Genomic DNA, 27,829 nt, shown 5'->3' with positions numbered 1-27,829 from the left:
TGTGAGTAAGTGTGTGTGAGTGTGTGTGTGTGTATGTGTGGGAGAAAGTCTGATAAGAACCATGCGTCCCATGATTTATTACTACACCGTCACGGTCACCTGAGTGTTTTGCTATTTCATTTCTGCATTTTCTCCCAGTTTAGTCATACCCAGTTCCTCTTCCTCTGCTGGAGCCCCCGATGCGTAAGCGCTCTACCGACCCCTTCTTAAACCCCCCCCCCCCCGTACTTCGGTGGATCGGCGCATGAGGTCGGTCTAGCGCATGGAGAGTCACTCGCTGCTCTCCACTTCTGTGCAGGCGCCTCGGGCTAGTGACCAGGGTCCTTACACGGCGTCGAAGACCCCGCCCACTTTTTAGTCCTGTCTTTTCCCACCCAGCAGACTAGTGGTCGATTTCATCCAGTTATAAATACTAACAACCACTGGAATTGTAAAAATATGAGTTAAATACACACTACATGTCCAAAAGTATGTGGACACGCCTTCTAACAATTACATTTATTGCTAACGGGTGTATGAAAATGTTATAAGGTAAATAATTTAGACAGTGGAAGCTTAGTGGTTAAGATACTAGACTAGTGGACAGGATGTAGCCTTGTGGTTAAGGTACTGAACTAGTAATTAAAAGGTCGCTGGTTCAAGCCCCACCACTGCCAGGTTGCCACTGTTGGGCCCTTAAGCAAGGCCCTTAACATGCAATTGCTTAGACAGTATACTTTACTTTAGATCAAAGCATCTGCTAATTGCCGTAAATGTAAATGTAGTGATAATAAGGTTGCCGTATATAAATGTAACATTGTCGCAACAGTTTGGGGAAGTCCCCTTTCTCTTTCAGCAAGCTCTATAAACACATCAACACAATACTGTAAGAAAGGACGACAAAATCAAAACGTTTATAAAAGATTCCTTGTGAACCGTCAGTGAAAAAAGCCTAAAGCTGGAGTGTGTAGTGAAGCACTGATGCAAAAGTGTTAAGACAGCTCGACAGATCTGCACAGTCGTTACTCTAATTCTCTAATTCATTCATATCACTGGCACAAAATGAACTCAAGTACTGAACTAGGACGGTCAAGGCTCGCTCTGACGACACAGACGGAACCTCGGTGCCGTTTTATACCGGACAAAATAACACGGTGAAGCTTCTGCTTCTGGAAAACCATCGAAACAATCCGCTCGCTTATCCTTCAGCTAAAGCGATACTATTTACATTTCCAGCATTTAGCTGACGCTTACAGTACTGTGACAGTATACAATCTAAGTAACTGAGGGTTAAGGGCTTTGCTCAAGGGCTCAACAGTGGCCACCTGGAAGTGCGTGGGGCTTAAACGGGCAACCTTCTGATTACTCGCCCTCCATCCATTTCTCCAAAGATTTGTGTCTCAAGGTGAATCGAGGAGAGCCGGATCATCACACGTCCCCTCCGAGACGTGTCCGATCTGCAGCCACTATTTATCACCTGCCGGTGTTGCTCTTTTAACCAAATTCCCACAGACACAGTTTAAAATACTGTGGCAAGCCTTTCCAGAAGAGTAGAGACTGTTGACAGTATACAATCTAAGTCATTGCTCAGGGGCCCAACAGTGGCAACCTGGCAGTGCGTGAGGCTTGAACCGGCAACCTTATGATTACTGGTCCAGTACCTTTACCACTAGGCTACAGCTGTAGCTATTTGTGTGCAAATCAGCTCCAGTCGCTCCACACAGAGCCCTGGTCTCATCTCAAACGTGTAGTAGTGTTGGCGTGTTGGCGTGTTAGCGTGTAGTGAGCGTGTGTAGCGCCGCGGCGCTGCAGATGGAGTTGCACTCGCCGTGTTGATCCTGCAGGAACTTGGTGATGCCGCTCAGGTGGAAATTGTTAGCAGATCTGGGTTTCCTGAGCGTGTGGATCTGAGGGTCAGTGAGGTACATCAGGCCTTTACCATTCCCCGACACCCAGCCTGAACACACACACACACACACACACACACACACAGAGGAAAAGACCTCAATTCTGAACACTCCATTTACAAAATACACTATGAGGCCAAAAGTATTTGGACGCCTGACTGTTTTAAAAACGAATGCGAGTAACTCTATATGATCTCCACAGGCTTCTCACAAGACTTTGAAGTACGTCTGTGGGAATTTGTACCCTATAAATTCTGCTGCTGCTGTTTAGCTCCTCTGCCCTCCATCCATTTCTCCAAAGATGTGTGTCTCCAATCTAATCTAGTCATAGAGCCGGATCAACTTCCAGTGTTTGGTTCCCGCACAGAGCCTGGATCCGAACACCTTGCTCACAAATGCTATTTTAACCAAATTCCCACAGACACAGTTACAAATACTGTGGCAAGCCTTTCCAGAAGAGTAGAGGCTGTTGTAGTCACAAGGGATTCCATATTAACTGATTAATGATTAATGTCAAACAAAGTCATGGTAAAGAATCTATACATTTCTGGCCATATCCTGGAACTCCTGCGTTAAGAGCTCGTTATCACGCCTTTTATCAGTGTTTATCATGAACACACATCGGTGTGACGTGGTATTAGGTGTGTGTGTGTGTGTGTGTGTGTGTGTGTGTGTGTGTGTGTGTGTTTGATGCGGTACCTTGCAGGTCCACCACCACCTCCTGCTGTTTGGAGAACATGTAGGTGAAGTGGCCGAAGGCGAGGCCAAACTCTGTGGTCGAGTGCTGCTTGTTGGTTTTTGATGTGTTGTTGGTGAGTTTGATGAATTTTCCCAGCATGTACGGCTCCACCGATACACAGGCCACGATGGAGTCGCTCTCCAGGAGCTACAGGAGAAAATATAAACCAGGGTTATACGGTTCCAAACTGTCCATACATGGATACAGGTGATCAGATGGATGGATGGATGGATGGATGGATGGGAGGGTGTGGGTGGATCGACTGATATACAGTGAATGAATGAAGGAGGATGGATGGATGGATGGATGAATGGGTAGGGAGGTTAGATAGATAGATGGATGGATGGATGGATGGATGAATGGATGAATGGGTAGGGAGGTTAGATAGATGGATGGATGGATGGATGGATGAATGGGTAGGGAGGTTAGATAGATGGATGGATGGATGGATGGATGAATGGGTAGGGAGGTTAGATAGATGGATGGATGGATGGATGAATGGGTAGGGAGGTTAGATAGATGGATGGATGGATGGATGGATGAATGGGTAGGGAGGTTAGATAGATAGATGGATGGATGGATGGATGAATGGGTAGGGAGGTTAGATAGATGGATGGATGGATGGATGGGAGGGTGTGGGTGGATCGACTGATATACAGTGAATGAATGAAGATGGATGGATGGATGGATGGATGGATGAATGGGTAGGGAGGTTAGATAGATGGATGGATGGATGGATGGGAGGGTGTGGGTGGATCGACTGATATACAGTGAATGAATGAAGGAGGATGGATGGATGGATGGATGGATGAATGGGTAGGGAGGTTAGATAGATGGATGGATGGATGGATGGGAGGGTGTGGGTGGATCGACTGATATACAGTGAATGAATGAAGGAGGATGGATGGATGGATGGATGGATGAATGGGTAGGGAGGTTAGATAGATGGATGGATGGATGGATGAATGGGTAGGGAGGTTAGATAGATAGATGGATGGATGGATGGATGAATGGGTAGGGAGGTTAGATAGATGGATGGATGGATGGATGGATGAATGGGTAGGGAGGTTAGATAGATGGATGGATGGATGGATGGATGAATGGGTAGGGAGGTTAGATAGATGGATGGATGGATGGATGAATGGGTAGGGAGGTTAGATAGATAGATGGATGGATGGATGGATGGATGAATGGGTAGGGAGGTTAGATAGATGGATGGATGGATGGATGGGAGGGTGTGGGTGGATCGACTGATATACAGTGAATGAATGAAGGAGGATGGATGGATGGATGGATGGATGGATGAATGGGTAGGGAGGTTAGATGGATGGATGGATGGATGGATGGATGAATGGGTAGGGAGGTTAGATGGATGGATGGATGGATGGATGGGTTCGGGTGGATGGTTGGATGGGTGGTTGGATGGGTGGTTGGATGGGTGGTTGGATGGGTGGATGGATGGGTGGTTGGATGGGTGGATGGATGGATGGATGAATGAATGGGTAGGGAGGTTAGATAGATAGATGGATGGATGGATGAATGGGTAGGGAGGTTAGATAGATGGATGGATGGATGGATGGGAGGGTGTGGGTGGATCGACTGATATACAGTGAATGAATGAAGGAAGATAGATAGATGGATGGATGGATGAATGGGTAGGTCGGTAAGATAGATAGATGGATGGATGGATGAATGGGTAGGTCAATAAGATAGATAGATGGATGGATGGATGGATGGATGAATGGGTAGGTCGGTAAGATAGATAGATGGATGGATGGATGGATGGATGGATGGATGAATGGGTAGGTCGGTAAGATAGATAGATGGATGGATGGATGAATGGGTAGGTCAATAAGATAGATAGATGGATGGATGGATGGATGGATGAATGGATGGATGAATGGGTAGGTCGGTAAGATAGATAGATGGATGGATGGATGGATGGATGATGAATGGATTACCAGCAGGATCTCGGAGGGGATGTAGAAGATCTGGGTGGTGATGTTGTTCTCATAAAGACGTTTGTTGAACTCCATGACATAGAACTGAGCCGTCATCTGTCTCTCCACATCGCTCAGGTGTGTGTGGATCTTCTTCTCCTTCAGATAGTCCTTCCCTACATAACTACACCATAAAACACACACACACTTCTGGAACATGCGGAGAATCACGCTATGCTCTAAGCATTTCTCCACCACTTACAAATTCTATCCAAACTTCCTTCTCAGACACGAGCGATTGTGTCTGTTGGGCACCTGGCTAGGCCGGTAGCACCACTGGCATTGGAACTTGAGAGGAACTGACCTGGCCAGCAGGAGCTCCTGGTGCAGGTACTGAACCCTGAACGGCTTCCTCTGGTTGCCTTTGATATCCACGTTCAGAACTTCACCCACGTACACGCTGGTTTCACAGCCCGTCCACGAGTCCGTACTCTTGGAGTATTTTAGCACCAGCGCACCTGAAACAACCCAACGTTCCCAATTTAGTCATTTCCAATTCCCGAACTGACCAAGAAGATGTGGATCACCACATACCCCTCCAACATGTGTCCAATCTGAGGCCACTTTTTATCACCCGCCAGTTTCGTGTTCCCAATGAGCCACATCATATTGTTTGATTCATTTTCATCAACTGCTTTATCCTGGTCAGGGTCACGGTGGGCCGGTTCCATGGGTAAACACTAAGCTTAAGGCAGGAACACCTTGGACAGGGCGCCAATCCATCACAAAGCTACGGTCAATCATGTCTGTGTAGACGTCCGAGGCTCTGTGATGGATTTGCGGCCTGTCCAAGGGCAGTTGTAGCTTAGTGGTTAAGGTACTGGACTAGTAATCAAAAGGGTACAGGTTCAAGCCCCACCACTGCCAGGTTGTCACCGTTGGGCCCTTGAGCAAGGCCCTTAAGTCTTGTACACTGTCACAGCACTGTAAGTCACTTTGGATAAAAGCGTCAGCTAAATGCCGAAAACGTAAATGGTCCGAAGTGATGTAAAGATTCCAAGGGAACCCGGACCCACCGCGACCTTGACCAGGATAAACACGAGGTAAAACATGAAAATGAAAGAAGCAGAAACATACTGTAGGCTCGGTCGTGGTGGCGGAGTTGGAAGGGTCTGCTGGGAAGTCTCCTCAGCAGGCAGGCCTGGCACACTCCTGAATACAGACTTTTGTAGTCCTGCTCCGTCAGAACTACACTTCCCATGATGCAACCCTGAAAACAACTACAAACATTCCCGCCGGAGGAGCTGGACGGATTTTGATCCTGCGGCGCCGCTGAAGACATCTGACGAGGTCTGGAGTCGTCATCTTCAGTCCCGACGTGATGAGGAACCTTCACGCTACCTCTGCTCCTCCCTGGCGTCTCCTCGGGCTGCACCAGTTCGAACGAGTCGCTGGACGGTAACGACGCGGGTCGATTTCCAGCCCCGTTTGCGCCGGCTAGCGCAGCCCTCGAGACGCCACGGCTCAGGAAAGACATCTCGGGATCTTCTGAGGACCCTGGCGCTCCGGTTGGCGACGCTGAAGGTTTGGCGTCTACGTACTCAAAGGGACTGTCGGGACCGTCGTCGGTCTCCAACGTCGCACATTTCTGGTTCGCTGCCTGCTCGCTACTTTGAGGTGACCTAGGAAATGAGATACTTAGCCAGGAGGAACCAAGACTACCGCTTAGAGACCCTGAGGAAGTTCTTGTCTTGGTGTAGTTGGTTCCTGGAAGGTTGTTCTCACTTTCCAAGGTGCTGCAAAGTTCATGTCCAGTCTGAACCTGAGTCTGTACATCTTTATTCACAGTTTCTGACCCGGCTATGCTATTTTGAGGGCTGGCGCTCGCTAGGAAGGAAAAATCATCGCTAGTATGATTGCTAGCATCAGCGACGTGGGCGGCTTTACTTTCGCCGCAGTCGTCCTCACTTAGCGAGGTGGTGCAGAACTCTTTCTGATGGTTTAGCGATCGATTCACGGTTTCTGACCCGGCTAGGCTATTTTTTGACAAATCAGAACTCGATGGATTGTTAGCGCTAGCGCTGTTAGCACCGTTGGAGTCATTTCCAGCGTTTCGCGCAGGTTCGTCCTGTGCATTAGCATCATCCTCTTCTGTAAAGCAGGCCGGATTGACCATAACGTGAGAGGACCAGCTGCTCCCGGACCAGTTCAGCCAGGAGGATCCCAAACTGCTGCCGCTCCGAGACGTTCCGGAAATCGAACCTCCAGTGATCCTCGACCCTCGATTCCCGGGCGGCTCCTCGCTATCCAGCGCGGAATCGTAGGTTTCCATCTGAAACCTTTCCAGGAGAGAATCTGTGGCCACTTGTTGAGGGATCTCGTTGGATCCCGGATCCACTTTGTCTGACTTGCAGTCTTTGGTGGGACAGTTGGTCGGGAGGGATTCTGTCCGCGTTTGGAAGGCGGTGATGCAGTTAGCATGGCGTGCATCCTGACCGCTTCCTGGATTCTTCTCCAGCGAAAAAGCCTCGCACACGGATCTGTGGTGCTTCTGGAAACCCTGCATTACTTTCCCAAAATCGGCGATGGTGAACGGGACGGGTGTGTCCTCCATGCTGCGGTAACTGTCCGGGATGAACGAACGCGGGTCGGAATTCGCGAAGAGCTTCACTTCGAGAAGCGTCTTCACGCGCCGCACCCTGGCCATCACCTCGGCGGAGAGCGCCGGCTTATCCGAGTCGTCCCTGAAGCAGTAGGGATACAGGAGCGCCAGGGCTTCCTGACAGGCCTGAAGAGCCGCTCTGACCTCTCCGCTTAGGCCGGAGATCCACTTGTTGGTCACGGCTAGGCAGTACGCCGCTCTGAGCAGCGTCTGCAGTTCCTGATGGCTGGTCACCACCTCTTCGTCTTTCTTGGTCAGCAAGCCGTTCTCGAAGGCCTCCTTGGCCGAGCTGAGGTGGACGTTCTGTCTCTCAGAGGGACAGTGTTTGGAGAAGCTGTAGGACAGCAGGCAGGTTCCTCGTGTCACCTAGAGGACGTTTGTGAGACAGGAGAACGTGATCATCGCCTGGTCTTACAGCGGCGGCCAAAAGTCTGAGACCGCCCTCTAACTGAACACCTCAAAGCTAATTTGAACTAGAAGTACGAGGGATCTTCAAAAAGTTTCCGCACTTTAAAACTCTTGTTTATTAAGAATTTCTACATCGTCGCTTTACGATGCATTTTTCCAGCGTCGTACCAACTTTTTAATACCATCATTTTGGTTAAGCGTGTAGCCACTAATGCGCCGCTGCTTTTCACATCATCATCACATAAAAATCTTCTTCCCCTTAAAGCTTCTTTGAGCGTCCAAAAAGGTGGAAATCAGATGGAGCTAAATCCAGACTATAAGCGTCTCTCAGTCTCTTGGACACGACAGATTACTCCTCCTCCCACCCTCAGCGCTTATAACCACAATATAAAAGTGAGGAAACTTTTTGAAGATCCCTCGTATTAATACGTAATTATATCCCAATAATACTGCTACGATGGAATGCTACTGCGTCAATTACATTGTATGACCTCCAAACCCCAGTTTTAACTGGTTTAGACCAGAGTATAAAGGGTGATTATTTCCTTTCCTTCTTATCACACTCTCCGAGTTTTCATGTGACTCTCTCAGTACGATCCTTCTCTACAGACAAGAATATTAATTTTTTTATTAGGATTTTAACAATATGTTTTACTCACTTTGGTTACATTCATGACAGGACAGTTAAAGGTTTTAATGTCAAACACAGTCATGGACAATTTTGTATCTCCAGTTCACTTCACATTCACGTCTTTGGACTGTGAGAGGAAACTGGAGCTCCCAGGGAGAACATGCAAACACCACACAGAAAGGACCTGTACCGCTCCACCTGGGAATCGAACCCAGGACCTTCTTGCTGTGAGGCGACAGTGCTACCCACCGAGCCACCCAGACAAGAACTCATTAAGGGTTTTTCCAGCACAGGACCTAAAACCCCATCCAGCACTTATAGGGGCACTTGAGGACAGAGGACTCTTTCAGAACCAAAGTCACTCTGGATCTTGAACTGGTTCCATTCAGGCTCCTTAGAACCTTTTACTGGAATCAAGGAGGGTTCTGCAGCAACACGCCCACAGATGTCGTCACTGTTTATCCTGAAAAACCTACTGTTCTTTGGTTCCTATTTATTTTTGGTGCAAGTGTACCAAATGGTTTGATATTTGTCGTGTGAACGGGATCACCAACGCTGGTCGAAAAGGACCGGGAGAAGGCCGAGCATTCAGTGACATCACAAGATGCTCATTGGGATATTGTGAAATATCGAGTCTGTGCAGCTTGACTTCACGTTTGTATGTGCTGATTTGTAATAAAATAAATAAAATGATTGTATTAAATTCTAGGAAAATGCAAAAAAGAAGCACTTTTCACCAGTGGGATCAGACTTCTGCACCTCCATTAGTATATTCAGTTTATTAATACATACAGTATAAACAGCAGCAAGGAAGCTTTCAGGTGGTTCCTCAAGAAGAAACGGTCAAAAATTAAGAACTATTTAGGTGACGTTTTAAACAAAACGAAGGAAAGTTACACACCATATGAGTGAGAACGTACAGAGACCCGTACTGACTGTACACCGCCGCCAGCTTAGCAACCTGAGCTGCGCAGAGCAGCCGATGACTGCAGTCTCCCAGAATCCCCTGCAAAATCAGTTCAGATGTTATTACAGCTAAAGCTAACATGAAGCTGAAGCTGCATGAAAAGAGCAACGCTGGCACGAACGTCGTTAAACCGTCGAACCACCACGGCGCTACGTTCAGACCTTATTTCAAAACGTTTTCCACCGTAAATAGAGAAACTGTGACTTTAGAACACGGGACTGTTCGATTCCTACCAGGTTAACGTGACGTGTCTTCTGGAGCGTAGCAAAATCTTCATCCGTCATCGAGATCAGAGTGTTAGCCAGCAGGCCGAGAGACGTTCCAATACCCTGTTACGTATGAGCAGAAACACATCAGCAATAACTCTGTTTATATCACCTGTCGGGTACACTCACTTAACCGCTTATCCAATTAGGGTCGAGGGGAGTGCTAGAGCCTATTCCAGCTTTTCAATGGGTGCAAGGCACACAGTAACACCCTGGACAGGGCGCCAGTCCATCTGAGTCCATACACACACACACACACACACCCATTCACCTACAGGGCAATTCAGTGTCTCCAATTAACCTGGCTGCATGTTTTTAGACTGTAGCAGGAAACCAGAGCTCCCGGAGGAAACCCACACAGACACGGGGAGAACATGCAAACTCCACACAGAAAGGACCCGGACCGCCCCGCCCCGCCCCGCCTGGGGATCGAACCCAGGACCTTCTTGCTGTGAGGTGCCAGTGCTACCCACCGAGCCACCGTGCCGCCCTGCCGCCCTGTTGGGTACACTGTATGGTCAAAAGTATCTGGATGCCTGACCATGAGCTTGTTTTATATCCCATTACGCTGGAGTTCCTTCACATCAGACCTGTCAAATTAAATCTTTAATTAATCCCACACGCCCCTCCATCCTAACAAATAAGATCTGCTATTAAGAGGTGGCGAACACCCACCAGAGTGCCCATGCTAGCATAAAAACAAATTTAACAACAGTTATGATGGTTTATATTTGCATTTCTGGCATTAAGCAGATGTTACAATTATGACTGAACACAATTTGAGTAATTAGGGGTTAGAGGCCCTGCTCGGGGGCCCAATAGTGGCAGCTTGGCAGAGATGGAGACTGAACCAGCAACCTTTTGATTGCTAGTGCAGTACTTTAACCACTGAGCTACCAGCCCTGTTCTGGCTGTGTCCTGCCATGAGCGCCAATTCAGATCAGAGCTGTGCTGTTACAAGAAATGACCACACACTCATCAGCCAATCAGAAGCCAGGATTTTATTAAATTATAATGAACGTAAAAACGAATGTTTGTACCTTTTTATCAGGAAGAGGAAGCACATGGAAACCAATCAGTGAAGCCCAGAAGAGTTCTGCTGCCTCCAGCCACAAGCCTGAAACACACACACACACACACACACACACACACACACCTCTGACCACTTCTTACAATTACAGCTACCACATATCATTATTATTATCTTTATTATTATTATTAATAATAAGAGTAGTGTGTCAGCACTCGTATCTCTGGATTGTGTACACACAGAAATAAAGAATGAATAAAACCTCGCAGATAAGAGCAGCGAGTTTAAATGTTAATGGACTTTATACTTGGTAAACGTTAGCAGATAACACAATTTACTCTCAAGTTCAAACGAACAGCCGGCCAGACGCCTACACGGACGATGATTAGCTCACCTAAGAGAGGGAAGGCTGCAATTACGACCTCTGCTGGCTGATCGATGGCGCTGCAAATAGACGGGGGATAACGGGGATCGGTGCGTGACTCTGCGTGCGATACAGATCTCCATATGAACCCGCCTGGTGCAGGTGAAAAGAAGCGGTCGTACAGCACACATGTCAGAAGGGGGCGTGTGTTAGTTACTGCCCTCCTCAGTCAGCAGCAGTAGAGGAGAAATACCGTCGGGGGAATTTGGTATGACGAGGTTGTGAAAATGAAGCTGACTGAAGCAAAATGAAGCATCAAAGGAATGCTCAGACGAAAAAGGGGCATCATTTTATTAAAAAATAACACGACACCCTTTTTTCTTCCAATTTAGCCTAGCCAATCCGCTACCGGGGACCCCAACGGCGCCCAAGGAGGGTGTATATTCGCCTGACACACACTCCCTCCGACGTGTGCGCGGTCCTACCAATCCCTTCTTATTCGCCCGTACTTCGGTGGAGCTTCACGTACAGAGAGCCACGCCCTGATCTCTTTCAGTACAGGCACCCTGTGGAACCAAAGTCCCTACACAGCATTGATAACCCCACCCCTTAGTCTGGTCTTTCTCGCCCAGCAGACTGGAGGCCGTTTGTGCCCGAGATTCGAACCCGTGCCAATTGTAAGCACGCGAATGGATCTGTTATGCTGTAGGGTCGTGTCACATCTACACGCTGTGAGATCTGCTACTGGGGGGTCACACATACACACCTAGTTTCTGCAGCACCTGCCCTCGAACCTGCACGCTGACCGCCTGTACCAGAACCTGATCGCTGTCCCGCTGGTACTGCCAGCATCCTGTCAAAGAAGTAAGTACAATTACTAACTGTATCTGGTACAGCATATTGATGTACGCTACAGGGCCAAAAGTATTCGGACGCCTGACCGTGACCTTGCTGGACGTCCCGGTCCTAAACAAACAGTGGGAACTGTCAGGTCAGGGCTCTGTGCAGGATGCTTTTCTTCATGCTGGAACAGGAAATGACCTTCCCTAAACTGTTGCTGCAACATGTGAAGCATGTCATTCCCTTTATATTACACCTGTTAGTAACTGTTGTGGTCGAAACGCATGAACTCAATCCTTAAAAAAGGCGTCCCAATACTTTTGGCTGATAATCTCCTGGTGTTTTGGACTAACCGGTTGCTCCACTGTTGTTGATCAGACTGCTCAGTATGAACTCGGCTTTCTGCAGTTTACCTGAAACAAACAGGTTAGGGAGTTACCACTGTGTTTCGTTTTCCACTCTTTACCTCATTCGCCAGACAGATGCACCTAGTGGGCAAACGATGCATCACCAGTAAGAGGAACCTCTGACCGAGACGAGCACTGACCAAATGTTATTCTGCTAAGAGCGTATCAGGTGCAGGAGTGTTGTTGGGATTTTTAAACACACCAATGCTGGGAGGAGGACAGCGCTCCAACCAAAAATATAAAGCCAGCAGCATCAAACAGTGGTCAGTGGTAGCTCAGCGATTAAGGTCTAGGACTAGTAATCAGAAGGTTGCTGGTTCAAGCCCCACATCTGCCAGGTTGCCACTGTTGGGCCCTTGAGCAAGGCCCTTAACCCTCAATTGCTTAGACAGTATACTCTCACAGTGCTGTAGGTCACTCTGGATAAAAGCGTCCGCTAAATGCAGAAAATGTAAATTTTTGTGTTCCTAATAAAATCCCAACAACACTGCTGCACCTGATACAGTCATACCGGAACAACCCACTTTACCAAGTCTTTACCACTCAGTGCCACGGCAGCGCTGGGAATGAGAGCGGTCCACCACCCAGACACCATTCGGTCAGCGAGGGTCCTACAAGAAGGTCCTACAAGTCATACATTACGCAATGAATGTACACAACGTGGCAGTCGGTTAAGGTGCTGGACCGGTAATCAGAAGGTCGCTGGTTCAAGCCCCACCTCTGCTAGGTTGAACCCTGGATTGCCAGAAATGTAAACGTACACAAGACAAGTCAGGTGTCCCTAATAAAGTGGGTGATGAGTGTTCACACTACCGAATACAAAACCAGTTCATTCATTTGGGGGCAGTAATGCTGCTACTGGGATTTAGTACCAGAACTATGATCCTACCGGCGTTGAGGTAAACTCGGGCCTGCCGAATGACGATCTGAGGCGCGACCGGGGTTTCTGGGTAGCGCCTGTGTAGCGCTTTAGCGATCTTCAGCAGCGTGTGAGAGCCGTCCACCAGGTAGAAGAAACGATCCAGGAGAAACACCACCGACATGGACCAGCCGGGTTCTCTGGCCCTGATGGACTCCCTGAGGAGAACCTGTACAGAGGAATGAAAAAAATCATTTAATCATTCATTCATTCATCATTTCAAATGTCATAAATGTGTTGTACAGTTTATGAGCAAAAGTATTGGGACACCCATTTACCAGCATTATTTTAAGTGACTTACAGTACTGTGACAGTATACAGTCTGAGCAATTGAGGTTTAAGGGCCTAATCAAGGGCCCAACAGCAGCAACCTGGCATTGGTGGGGCTCGAACCAGCGACCTTCTGATTACTAGTCCGGTACCTGAATCGCTAGGCTACAACATCCCTCCTTCTAATTCGTGTTTCTGCATGAGCTGCTAACAGGTGTAATAAATTAATTATAAAAAGGCAGTTATGTGCTTCCAACTGTGCAGCAACAGTTTAGGGAAGGCCCTTTCCTGTTCCAGCATGAGCGAGCACAGAGCCCTGACCTCTCAACCAGCTCTGGGATGAACCGGAACACCAACGTCAGTGCCCATGCCATACAAATGCTCTTCTGACTAAATGGGCACGAAATCCCACGGACATATTTCAAAGTCTTGTGAGTGGTGGACACAGCCCTAATGCTTTTAAATCAAGGTGGCTATGCAGAACCCTGGACCCAGATGCACCCATGATGCATCCCGTTCATTCATCAGTACCAGCAGTTGGGGCAGATGTTTGCCGATCAGCTGTGTGGTGTTCACTTTGTCCTCTGATGTCACAGAGCGCTTGTACTGCCACTTCTCCTCCACGAACGGCCACTTCATCTCCACGGCCTCCTGCAGGAGCGTGCTCAGCTCAGCCGGGAGCTCGCCTGCAAGAGAAAGGTCATATCGGTCAATCAGGCATGGAGCTGGACCATACGATTCAGGAATACACACACATTCACTCACCTTCTGCACCCGAGAACCTGTAAACCCACTCGGATATGAGTCCCAAACACCTTGAACCCAAATTGAACCCAAGTGCCTATGAGTATGTGCACCCGCTCCACCAGCTGCGCCACTGTGCCGTAATGATGACATTAAATCGTTTTGCTTAATTTATTACAACTAAACATAGACGTTGATCTGAGGTGTTTATCCTTTTGTATAAGACTTGAATGAATTATAACTTCCGGATGCCCTTCCTGAGGCAACCCTCCTATTTATAGGGACTTGAGACCTGCACTAGTGGGTAGAGCCTTGGGGTATTAATCTGAAGGTTTGGGGTTCAAACACTGTTGGGCCCTTGAGCAATGTCACATAACTACTATACTACTATATACTATAACTACTATATCCTTTATCTCTCAATTTAGTCATTTCCGATTCCCAATTGTGAATCCGATGTTGCCTGCACAACCCCCGATCTGATCAAGGTGAGCAGGATTCCATGTATCACATATGGAAAGCCACGACCGGTTGTGTTTGTGTGGATCTGCTCAGCTGAGATTCGAACACTCTGCAGTGGTGTGCTGGCACGTTAGCCTGCTGCGCCACCCAAGTGCCCACAAGTTTCCCGTTACCTGTGGCAAATTAGAATGTCTCTTTGTCCCTAATTATGTAAGAATCTATCACATATTTTGCCAAATTTGCCTATTAAAGGTTGTGTAGGTGCTGCACAACAACATCTGTCCTAAGGAGATGGGTTAAATCCTCTACTCTGGTCACCGTATGTGAGGAGTTTTGTATGTTTTCCCCATGTCCCAGTGGATTTACTCTGAATATGCTGGTTTCCACTCACTCCGCTGCACTAAATTGTGATTGATTGGTTAAATTAATTAATAAATAATAAGTACGTGAGTAGAAATGGAAAATACAACAAATTGTGTTGTGTGCAAAAGTTATAGCACAATTTGTCCATGCCCTGTGATGGACTGGCGACTTGTCCGGGTGTTTCCTGCATTTCGCCCAATGAATCAGACCCACTGTGACCCCTACCAGGATAAAGTGATGGTAAAACAGACACTGAATGAATGAATGCAAAAATGTCTACGATTACCCTTGGAATGATCGAACGTCTCCTTGTTCTCATCAGTGATGTTTGACCCCGCCAGGCGCAGACATTCCTCCAGCTGTACCGCCAACTCTGAGGTGTTCATCACTTCACTTTGCTCCGTCTCCTTCCAACTCACTGTTTAAAACATGTAGATTAGAACTGAATCAAGCTGGGGAAACCCGGGGTGAGTGGGATTTACTGATTGTCTTCATGGAAAAACCACATGTTAAAGTAACACCTACAAACGTCAAAAACGTATTATTGTGCATTGTTTCCTCTTATTTCTTTCTGGTTCCTAATTTAGCCAAATCCCTACTGCTACTGACTTTTAACAGATACAAAAGAACACACTATGCTCTCTATATTTCATTGCACACCAGACAGTGACTCCTCGTCCTTTTTTCCATCCCCCAGGCACAATTCTGTCTGCAGAGGGCCCAACCAGGCCAGTTGCACTGTTAAAACTGGAGCCTATGTCTCTGCCAGTGACGGGCTAGCGCACCAGACAATTTCACTACCTGTGCGGCATTGCCGTGTTGTTTCTCTTTCTATTCTTCATAGGGACAACACAAAAAGCACAGGGCAGTCTTCAAATGTTAATGCTTTTGTAGAAGTGGGCACAGTGGCACAGTTGGTGTAACATGAATCCCTGGGACCTGGGTTCAATCCCTGCCTAACTGGTCACTGTTAACGAGGAGATTGGTGTGTGACGCCTCAGGCTTGATAGATGCCCTGTCCAGGGTGTATTCCTGCCTTGCACCTTGTGTTTTTAGGTAAACCAGAGCTAGGACGAAGCAGCTACTCGAGATGAATGAATAAATGAACTCATTTGAGTCTATAAAGAGAAGGAGAAGCAAAGGTAGGAAACTCCTGTGAAGATGGGGAGAACATGCCACACTTCTAGGTGTACATGGGACCCTGGAGTTGTAATTGATAGATTAGATTAAATTTGATAGATGAATAAATCAATAGATAGATAGATAGATAGATAGATAGATAGATAGATAGATAGATAGATAGATAGATAGATAGATAGATAGATAGATAGATAGATAGATAGATAGATAGATAGATAGATAGATAGATAGATAGATAGATAGACAGACAGACTGATAGATTGATAGATAGATAGATAGATAGATAGATAGATAGATAGATAGATAGACAGATAGACAGACAGATAGATAGACAGACAGATAGACAGACAGACAGACAGATAGACCCTTTTCCGTCACTGTAAGAACTTAGTTACCTGCTAAATGAAATAATTACAATAGAAATGAAAAGTTGTAGGTTAATTCTAGGGTGTAAAAACTGATCACCCGTTTCATTTACATTAGTTATGAATGTAGTGAAGTTATTATGATTCTTACCGGGTATAAACTTCTGTTTCTGTTCAGATCTGTGTTGTTTAAAGGTCTGCTGTGTTGTGATTATATCTGGGTTGTTTGTATGAGTGTCACGTATTTTCCATGTTGTTGTAGCTCCGGAATTTCCTCATGTATCTGCTGGGTTATATGACTCCCTGAACCGATTCAGCCAAACGATTCAGACAATGCCTCGCTTAATCCAAAACTGATCCAATCATTTAACGATTCACTGATTCAAAACGGGTCGATTCACTGCTTCAGAGCTGATCAATTCAGCTAAGGATTCGAAGATTTAAAATGTAAAGACTTAATCGATCAAGTTAGCTGTTAATGATTTAGTTAGAAATATAATCTTAAAAAACAGATCGATTAAGATACGGATGAGCTGATTCGAAACTGTTCAATTCAGACAGTGATTCACTGAATCGAAACTCTTAAACACAATACATTGACGCCACCTGTTGATTCGATTCTGTAACTACAGACTAATATAACGTCGGTCTTAAAATGCCACCCAAAATGCAGTTTTTACATTATTAACTTCTCCAAACACACTTATCAAAGCGATATAATTGAGAGTTTTATTGTTAAAACGTCTGATTAATCAGTGAAAACTATGCGAGACACGATAGCGGTAACAACTGCTCCCCGATCATTACGGAGTCGTTTGACTGAATCGGTCCGTATGAATCAGATTCATCTAGACTGATCCTGGATCAGCTGAACTGGACACGGGTTTGTTTCGGTGATGTAAAACTTTTGAGAGTGTCAACAAACTTACAATGTAGAGAAAATTTCGTAAGTATTTAAATATTTTAATGAAAAATAATAAAATATGAGTATTATACGAGTATTATTAGCGTTTTGGTTTTCAGTCTGAACTAGCTCAGTTTGTTAGCACGGTGAATAATCGTGCTAACAGTTTGTTCCTGTTTACAACATTCATATTACAATAAACTAAATCACTTTATAAACACATAATGCGACTTAAAATCTACTTTTGTGCGCAATTAAACTGTTAAACTCGAGTTTAAACCTGCCTTAGTTAAAAGGCTTCGGGAGCTTCATGCAACAAGTGGCTCCGTGGCGCAATGGATAGCGCATTGGACTTCTAGTCAAACACTGGAGAGGTGATTCAAAGGTTGTGGGTTCGAGTCCCACCGGAGTCGCGTTTTGACTTTACTTTTAATTACTGTTTTATCTCTAGAGAAAGAAACTTGAACTAAAATATATTTATAGATTTAAAAAATAAACTCACTAAAAAGTGTAAAAAGACACAAAAGTTACACGAGTCTATAGAATTCAACACGGTCACATCTTACATCGATTATTTACTTCATTTGTCCTATTTATTCTAAATAAAATTTACAAAGTTATACTACATGTCCTGTTAGTCTCTCGATTCAAATCTATATTCAAAACTATTAGTTTTAAAGTCATTGTTTTAGTTTAAATGAAGAACTACAACTCTCTAACACAACAAACTACAATACCCAGAATTCCGTTCAACTCAGCCGACAGAAGCAACGAATGCTGGGTAATCGTAAATGTAAACTTCAAGGCAAGTTGTTTTCTTAAGAGAATACTACTTTTAAGTTCAAAAAGTGTATGTATTATTGTTATTATTACTATTATTATTATTATTTAAATAGCTCAAATAGGTCAAATTCTTCAAAAATATTTATTTTATTTGTCCTATTTATTTTAAATAAAATACATAACGTTATACTACATTTACTATAAGTATCTAAAACCTAAATAAACTTCTAGTTTAAAAGTCATTGTTTTAGTTTAAATAAAGTACTACACCCCTCTAATGCAACAAACTACAGTACCCAGAAGCAGACAGAAGCAAGGAATGCTGGGTAGTCGTAAATGTAAACTTTAGGCAAGTTGTCTTACGATTTTTTAGTTAAAAAGATTTTGTATTATTGTTATTATTTCTTATATTGTTATTTTTAAATAGTTACACGAGAATTCAGCTCAGTCAAATCCTTCAAAAATATTTAATTTATTCGTCCTATTAATTGTAAATAAAATTAACAAAGTTAAACTACAAGTAGTGTACTACAACTACAAGTACTACAACCCTCTAACACAACAAACTACAGTACCCAGAATTCCAGCTCAGCTGACGGAAGCAAGGAATGCTGGGTAGTCATAAATTTTAAATTTTTTACATTTTTAGCATTTAGCAGACACTTTTATCCAAAGTGACTTACACAGTGAGCGGAACACGATGAGCAATTGAGGGTTAAGGGCCTTGCTCAGGGACCCAACAGTGGCAACTTGGTGGTGGTGGGGCTTTACTAGTTTACCAGTTTACTAGTCCAGCACCTTAACCACTGAGCTATCACTGGCAAGAACAAAGATATTGTATTATTGTTATTATTGCAATTATTATTTTATAAATAGTTACACAAGTAAATAAAATAAATATAACACGTGCTGTAAGTGTCTCAAATCTAAAGAAACTTCGTTTTTAAGTCGTTTTAGTTTAAATAAAGTCACACGTACATAAATCTACACACACTTGCACATATACATACATTAACGCACTTAGATTCTGACACACAGTTATGCTTACTCATACACACACACACAAACTAACACACATACACTCACATACTTAATTGCACACATATCTACACTGTGACACATAATTACTCTCTCTCTCTCTCTCTCTCTCTCTCTCTCTCTCTCTCTCTCTCTCATACATACATACATACACTCATATGAACTAACACACACACTCAAACTTACATGCACATACACTTACACACGCACAACCAACACAGTCTTGTTCCCTGGACTCCAACACATTCAGCTACTTAGTGACTGTATTACTTGCATCTTTTCACAATATTGCATTTGTTTTGCACCTCACTTTTTAATATCTGCTGTTATGTAAACTCTACGCTGCTAACTGTATATCAGAATATGTGTTAATCTCACTTATAATTTACTCAGTACCCTGTACTGGCCAACACTCTTGTCTCACTTAATTACTTTTTAGATTAAAAAGGTTTTTTGTATTTATTGTAGTGGTTGTTTATCTGCACTGTGTATATTGTCTTGTTTTGCACTTGTTTGTTCTATGTTGCACCCTGGTCCTGGTCCTGGAGGAACGTTGTTTCGTTTCAGTATGCACTTGTGTAGAGCTGAAATGACAATAAAGCCCCTCTTGAACCCTCTAACACTATAAACTACAGTACCCAGATTCCATTCAACTCAGTGGACAGAAGTAAGGAATGCTGGGTAGTCGTAAATGTAAAATTCAGGCAAGTTATCTTATTTTGTATTATTGTTATTATTACTATTATTATTTTGTAATATTATTATTGTTATTATAGATATTTTTAGGTTATTATTGGTACTGTTGTTATTGTCGTTATTATTGCTATTATTATTTATTGTTGCTTTTGTAGATTCACATTTAAAAGAATAGAATCCTACATACTTCACAAGCTTGAAAACCCTTCAAAACAACAGTACCCACAATCCCATGCTCTAGTCTGCTGACCGGGATATGAAGGGATTTATTTCCAAAAGCTCAGCAGCTCAAACAGCAACATTTTGTGGATTTTCTAGATTCTTTAGATTATTCGGTGCTGCGGTTTATCGGTCGGTCTGTGCGGGTGTGTGACCGCAGTGCTGGTTAAAAACACTCTGGTGTGTTGATGTGAATGCTGGAGGGTCGGATGGATGCAGGAGTGGAACAGATGGACTGAGGATAAACACACACACACACACACACACACGCAGTAATCAGGTCACATCAGCTCTGAGACACAGGGGTGCAGGGGAACCGCAGTATGCTCCAGGACCGGTTATAAGCTCCACAGTACCAGCACATAACGCTTCAGTATGGTGGAGAACCGCTCGGTGACGGCGCTGGTGATCGCCGCGGTGCTCAGCCTGCTCGCCTCGGTTTACCTGTCCGCCGCCGTGTGCACGCGCTACTGGTACCTGTACACGAGCCCGGCCGTGCGTCACGAGCACAACGCCACCGAGCTGCGCGCGCTGCACGAGGAGTTCAGGAACGGAGAGGAGTTCGACGAGAAGAGCACCAGCGACGGGCTGTTCCTGCTCAACGGTACCGTGGGTCTGTGGGGGGTCTGTGTTAGTGTACCTGCTGATACCACAACCCAGTGGTACAAGGAACCAGGTGAGATCAGCAATAATAATAATAATAATAATAATAGATATCAGTCTGTGGGGGGTCTGTGTCACTGTACCTGCTGATACTAAAACCCAGTGGTACAAGGAACCAGGTGAGAACAACAATAATAATAATACTAATAACAATAATAATAATAACAGTCTGTGGGGGGTCTGTGTCACTGTACCTGCTGATACCAAAACCCAGTGGTACAAGGAACCAGGTGAGATCAGCAATAATAATAATAATAATAATAATAATAATAGATATCAGTCTGTGGGGGGTCTGTGTCACTGTACCTGCTGATACCAAAACCCAGTGGTACAAGGAACCAGGTGAGATCAGCAATAATAATAATAATAATAACAGTCTGTGGGGGGTCTGTGTTAGTGTACCTGCTGATACCAAAACCCAGTGGTACAAGGAACCAGGTGAGATCAGCAATAATAATAATAATAATAACAGTCTGTGGGGGGTCTGTGTTAGTGTACCTGCTGATACCAAAACCCAGTGGTACAAGGAACCAGGTGAGATCAGCAATAATAATAATAATAATAACAGTCTGTGGGGGGTCTGTGTTAGTGTACCTGCTGATACCAAAACCCAGTGGTACAAGGAACCAGGTGAGATCAGCAATAATAATAATAATAATAACAGTCTGTGGGGGGTCTGTGTTAGTGTACCTGCTGATACCAAAACCCAGTGGTACAAGGAACCAGGTGAGATCAGCAATAATAATAATAATAATAACAGTCTGTGGGGGGTCTGTGTTAGTGTACCTGCTGATACCAAAACCCAGTGGTACAAGGAACCAGGTGAGATCAGCAATAATAATAATACTAATAACAATAATAATAATAACAGTCTGTGGGGGGTCTGTGTCACTGTACCTGCTGATACCAAAACCCAGTGGTACAAGGAACCAGGTGAGATCAGCAATAATAATAATACTAATAACAATAATAATAATAACAGTCTGTGGGGGGTCTGTGTCACTGTACCTGCTGATACCAAAACCCAGTGGTACAAGGAACCAGGTGAGATCAGCAATAATAATAATACTAATAACAATAATAATAATAACAGTCTGTGGGGGGTCTGTGTCACTGTACCTGCTGATACCAAAACCCAGTGGTACAAGGAACCAGGTGAGATCAGCAATAATAATAATACTAATAATAATAATAGATATCAGTCTGTGGGGGGTCTGTGTCACTGTACCTGCTGATACCAAAACCCAGTGGTACAAGGAACCAGGTGAGATCAGCAATAATAATAATACTAATAACAATAATAATATCAGTCTGTGGGGGGTCTGTGTCACTGTACCTGCTGATACCAAAACCCAGTGGTACAAGGAACCAGATGAGATCATCAATAATAATAATAATAATAATAACAGTCTGTGGGGGGTTTGTGTTCGTGTACCTGCTGATACTAAAATCCAGTGGTACAAGGAACCAGGTGAGAACAATAACAATAATAATAATAATAGGTATCAGTCTGTGGGGGGTCTGTGTTAGTGTACCTGCTGATACCAAATCTCAGTGGTACAAGGAACCAGGTGAGATCAGCAATAATAATAATAATAATAATAATAATGGGTCTCAGTCTGTGGGGGGTCTGTGTTAGTGTACCTGCTGATACCAAAAACTCAGTGGTACAAGGAACCAGGTGAGAACAACAATAATAATAATACTAATAACAATAATAATAATAATAACAGTCTGTGGGGGTCCTGTGTTAGTGTACCTGCTGATACCAAAACCCAGTGGTACAAGGAACCAGGTGAGAACAACAATAATAATAATACTAATAACAATACTAATAATAATAGGTATCAGTCTGTGGGGGGTCTGTGGCACTGTACCTGCTGATACCAAAACCCAGTGGTACAAGGAACCAGGTGAGATCAGCAATAATAATAATACTAATAATAATAATAATAGATATCAGTCTGTGGGGGGTCTGTGTCACTGTACCTGCTGATACCAAAACCCAGTGGTACAAGGAACCAGATGAGATCAGCAATAATAATAATAATAATAACAGTCTGTGGGGGGTTTGTGTTAGTGTACCTGCTGATACTAAAATCCAGTGGTACAAGGAACCAGGTGAGAACAATAACAATAATACTAATAATAATAATAGGTATCAGTCTGTGGGGGGTCTGTGTTAGTGTACCTGCTGATACCAAATCTCAGTGGTACAAGGAACCAGGTGAGATCAGCAATAATAATAATACTAATAATAATAATAATAATAACAGTCTGTGGGGGGTCTGTGTCACTGTACCTGCTGATACCAAAACCCAGTGGTACAAGGAACCAGATGAGATCAGCAATAATAATAATAATAATAACAGTCTGTGGGGGGTTTGTGTTAGTGTACCTGCTGATACTAAAATCCAGTGGTACAAGGAACCAGGTGAGAACAATAACAATAATACTAATAATAATAATAGGTATCAGTCTGTGGGGGGTCTGTGTTAGTGTACCTGCTGATACCAAATCTCAGTGGTACAAGGAACCAGGTGAGATCAGCAATAATAATACTAATAATAATAATAATAATGGGTCTCAGTCTGGGGGGGCCTGTGTTACTGTACCTGCTGATACCAAAAACTCAGTGGTACAAGGAACCAGGTGAGAACAATACTAGTAATAATAACAGTTATATTAATAGCAACAACAATAATAACAGTTATAATAATAATAACTAATAATAGTAATAATGACAACAATAATAATAACAGTCTGTGGGGGGGCTTGTGTTACTGTCCCCGCCGATACCAAAACACAGTGGTACAAGGAACCAGGAAAGGTTTGTGTAATAGTGTGTGTGTGTGTGTGTGTGTGTGTGTTAGACCCTCAGATGGTGATGGAGTGTGTGAGTTTCACCCTGTCTCACCAGTTCACGCCCAAGTACAAAGAGCCAGGAAACCATAACAGTGGAGAGGACATGATACGCACCTGTGAGTACGGTTTTGTTTATTATAGTGCTTGTTTATGTGCTGTATGTAGTTCATTTTTATCTCTTATTTCTGTTCTGTGTAGATCTCTGGAGGAGTCAGTTCCTCCTGCCGCTGCTCTCGTTGGCTCTGGTGTTTTTGGGGGGGCTCGTTGGATTCTGTGCTTGTATGTGTCGTAGTTTCAGTCCCACCCTGGGCATCGGACTCCTCCACCTTCTCGCGGGTGAGTGACCTGTTCAGTATGAATAATTAACGACAGGAGTTAGAGCTGTGCTCACGTAACAGAGCTTTAATTCTGAAGCTATTGAGACTACCTGCTAGACCGGTGCTGGAGCCTATCCCAGCTTTTCAATGGGCTCAAGGCACACAGTAACACCCTGGACGGGGCACCAGTCCATCGCAGGGCAGACACACATACACACACACACACCCCTTCTTACCTTCCTACTGAGAGGCGACAGTGCTAAAATTATTATATTATTATAGTATTATAATATTAAAATAAGTATCATATATTATAATATTATTATAATAAAATAGTATTAAAATAAGTATTATATTATAGTATTTATATAATAAAATAATATTAAAATAAGTATTATATATTATAGTATTATTATATTAAAATAGTATTAAAATAAAAAGTATATATTATAGTATTATATTAAAGTAGTTCTAAAATAAGTCTTATATATTATAGTATTATTATATTAAAATAGTATTAAAGTAAAAAGTATATATTATAGTATTATATTAAAGTAGTTCTAAAATAAGTATTATATATTATAGTATTATTATATTAAAATAGTATTAAAATTAGTATTATATATTATAGTATTATTATATTAAAATAGTATTAAAATAAGTATTATATATTATAGTATTATTATATTAAAATAGTATTAAAATTAGTATTATATATTATAGTATTATATTAAAATAGTATTAAAATTAGTATTATATATTATAGTATTATTATATTAAAATAGTATTAAAATAAGTCTTATATATTATAGTATTATTATATTAAAATAGTATTAAAATTAGTATTATATATTATAGTATTATTATATTAAAATAGTATTAAAATAAGTATTATATATTATAGTATTATTATATTAAAATAGTATTAAAATTAGTATTATATATTATAGTATTATTATATTAAAATAGTATTAAAATTAGTATTATATATTATAGTATTATTATATTAAAATAATATTAAAATAAGTCTTATATATTATAGTATTATTATATTAAAATAGTATTAAAGTAAAAAGTATATATTATAGTATTATATTAAAGTAGTTCTAAAATAAGTATTATATATTATAGTATTATTATATTACAATAGTATTAAAATAAGTATTATATATTATAGTATTATTATATTAAAATAGTATTAAAATTAGTATTATATATTATAGTATTATTATAATAAAATAGTATTAAAATAAGTATTATATATTATAGTATTATTATAATAAAATAGTATTAAAATAAGTATTATATATTATAGTATTATTATAATAAAATAGTATTAATTTAATAAAATAGTATTTCAATAGTATTAAAGTAAGTATTATATATTATAGTATTATTATATTAAAGTAGTAGTAAAATAGTAGTACAATAGTATTAAAATAGTGTTATATATTAATATATAAAGGGAATTACATGCTTCTAACTTTGCAGCAACAGTTTAGGGAAGGCCCTGTCTTGTTCCAGCATGAGCGAGCTGAAGAAAAGCTCAGTTTAAAGAAACTCCAGTTTTTGTCACCGATGTTTCTTTATAACTCGACACTTCGGTGGTTGTAATTCCTTACGCCCGACTCTAGATCAGTTCTGTAAATATTATCACTAATGACCTAACTGATGCTCCTCCTCTCCTCCCGTGTCAGGTGTGTGTTCTCTGGCCTGTGTGTGTTGTTTCATGGCCGGGATGGACCTGCTGCACCGCGTCTCGGTCATCCCCGATCAGGTGGACGGCTCTCTGGGTTGGTCGCTGTACCTGGCGCTCATCTCCTCTCCCCTGTACATGATGGCGGCCGCGCTGCTGATGTGGGCCGCACGGAACCAGGGCAAGAGCTACGAGCACATCGCTGCCTACCGGGTGGCATAGAGCCTGGCATCAATCCCACAATGCCCAGCACTACACGTAAATACACTGTACGGACAAAAGTATTCTGTACCCCTAATAATATGTCTTTCCACAACAGTTGCTAACCAGTGTAATAGATCAATCATATAAAGGGAATCATTTGCTTCTGACTTTGCAGCAACAGTTTAGGGAAGGATCTTTCCTGTTCCAGCATGACACAAGAAATGAACTGGAACATCAACTGAGGCTTTCTCACCCATACAAATGCTGTCATCTTTGGACTGAATGAGCACAAATTCCCACAGACATACTCCAAAGTCTCATGAGAAGCCTTTTCAAAGGAGCGGCTGCTGTTCTATCCCATAGAGGTGGGACGTCAGACAAGCTCATGGTCAGGCGTCCAAGTACTTTTGGCCATATAGTGTGTCATATTAAAACCACTACATGGCCAAAAGTATGTGGACATCCCAGACATCGTGTTCCCAAAGCCACTTACTCAGTAGATTAGGGAACATGACTGCTGGGAGCATTCCGATTCATCTCAGAAGTGTGGGATTTGGATGGGATTAGGATTAAGGCTAATTTAGAAGCCTAACCCATCTATAAATCATCCCTCCTTTAACTAAGGTCACACCCATTTCAGACTTCTGGACTGTAAGGTGTTTCTGATCCCTCCAGAGTCCAGTGGTGGTGTGCTTTACAACACTCTGGCGACTCAGATCCAGATGAACGGTTCTTGTGCTGATAAGACCTCTGAGTCCAGATGAAGGGCCATGTCCTGTTTATCATGGTTGAGCTGTTGTTACTCCTGGAAATCTGATGACTAGAGAGCTGGTGTGGCTCGATTTGTCGCACCTGTTAGCAATGAGTACGGTTGAAACATCCAAATCTACACAATAAGTGGCGTCCACATACTTATGATCATTCCATGAACTACATAAAAATCGTACGGTAGGGTCGGGGTTTGGGATAGAGCCTAAACTTGGCATCTGATGAATGTTTACTAAATGTGGACGCTAGGCTGTTGCATTGTGGGATTTCCCGGCTCTTATAAATCAGGCGTGGGATTGATTGCAGTGCATAACTACTGTACTAATTCAGGGATGGATTAGTTTCCCTTTAATTACCGGCTGCAGTGTTTCATTAGCTTTACCTGCATGGCTGTGCCAGTCTTCACCTCCTTCCTTTCTGGTCCAGAACCGTGTGTAGGTGTGGCTCAAACAAGATGTCCGGGTCTAGAGAATCCCAGACCCCTCACAGACCTGGGTTCAGTCTCTAAGCGAGAGTTAGCCAGTTCAGTAGGTGTAGTCGGCACTAGTCATGAGTAGTTAAGGAACACACGGGCTGTAGCGTGACAGTTCTCTTGGGCACAATGGCACAGTTCTTTGTGTGTATCCGCCGCCGGCTGGTGTAAAGAAGCTGCCTGAGACTTCACATGTCAGAGAGAGCAGGTACTGAGTTACGGTGCAAATAAATACGAAGGAAAAGAGACAGAAGGGACGAACTCAAGCACAATGTTTATGTTTCGAAGTACAATCAGGTACAAATTCGGGCACATCCTTTAGTACTACTACTACTACTACTATTATTATTATTATTATTACAATTAGTCCTCTACATACCAACCGTTTCGAGAGCTCGTTCGCATAGAAAAAAAACACAGAGTTCCTTACATTTACTTTGACTTTTATTAGATGTCAGACAGGATGAACCCGAGATATTTCATCTTTTATCTGCTCAACTTCATTTAATTTATTAATAAACATCCATTCCTGCATTTCAGGCCTTCAACACATTCCAAAGAAAGTTAGGACGGGGGCAGTTTAGGGCTAGTAATGAGGTTAAAACACTAAATAATGATGTGATTATAAACAGGTGATTGTGATCGTGGTTTGGTACAAAAGCAGCATCCAGGAAAGGCTGAGAGTCTCTGATGAGTAAAGATGATCAGAGGATCCAGTTTGTCCACAAATGTGTGAGAAAATGATCGAAATGTTTAAAAACAATGAACCTCAAAGAAAGATTGGAAGGGATTTGCATGTTC

General features: G+C 43.0%; 2 protein-coding genes and 1 non-coding gene across 4 annotated transcripts; 2 read left to right on the top strand and 1 right to left on the bottom strand.

Moving 5' to 3' along the window:
• Positions 1-219: 219 nt before the first annotated feature.
• Positions 220-16,698, bottom strand: alpk1 (alpha-kinase 1). The gene is made up of 14 exons (XM_063008747.1): positions 16,555-16,698; positions 15,185-15,316; positions 13,861-14,015; positions 13,030-13,228; positions 12,087-12,146; positions 11,660-11,746; positions 10,540-10,616; positions 9,467-9,562; positions 9,168-9,272; positions 5,703-7,593; positions 4,930-5,083; positions 4,587-4,749; positions 2,586-2,772; positions 220-1,936 (listed from the first exon to the last, which is right to left on the bottom strand). The coding sequence occupies exons 2-14, from the start codon at positions 15,282-15,284 to the stop codon at positions 1,752-1,754; spliced, it is 3,459 nt and encodes a 1,152-aa protein (XP_062864817.1). The 5' UTR covers positions 15,285-15,316; positions 16,555-16,698; the 3' UTR covers positions 220-1,751.
• A 930-nt stretch (positions 16,699-17,628) lies between these two features.
• On the top strand, positions 17,629-17,720 carry trnar-ucu (transfer RNA arginine (anticodon UCU)). Its single transcript is given in 2 exon segments — positions 17,629-17,665; positions 17,685-17,720. It is a non-coding gene; the product is annotated as a tRNA-Arg (tRNA).
• Positions 17,721-20,326: 2,606 nt separating this feature from the next.
• cldnd1a (claudin domain containing 1a) lies at positions 20,327-25,973 on the top strand. 2 transcript variants are annotated; one of them, XM_063008822.1, is made up of 5 exons: positions 20,327-20,535; positions 20,602-20,719; positions 23,580-23,687; positions 23,770-23,907; positions 25,586-25,973. In XM_063008822.1, exons 1-5 carry the CDS (start codon positions 20,419-20,421, stop codon positions 25,804-25,806), a joined length of 702 nt encoding a protein of 233 aa, XP_062864892.1. In that variant the 5' UTR covers positions 20,327-20,418; the 3' UTR covers positions 25,807-25,973. The 2 variants fall into 2 exon arrangements, with proteins under 2 accessions (XP_062864892.1, XP_062864891.1); XM_063008821.1 differs by having other exon boundaries at positions 20,327-20,719.
• The last annotated feature ends 1,856 nt before the right edge of the window (positions 25,974-27,829 follow it).

Source organism: Trichomycterus rosablanca, chromosome 14 (genome assembly GCF_030014385.1).
Source record: "Trichomycterus rosablanca isolate fTriRos1 chromosome 14, fTriRos1.hap1, whole genome shotgun sequence".
In the NCBI taxonomy this organism is placed as follows: Eukaryota; Metazoa; Chordata; class Actinopteri; order Siluriformes; family Trichomycteridae; genus Trichomycterus; species Trichomycterus rosablanca.
This window is presented reverse-complemented; position numbering and strand designations above follow the sequence as displayed.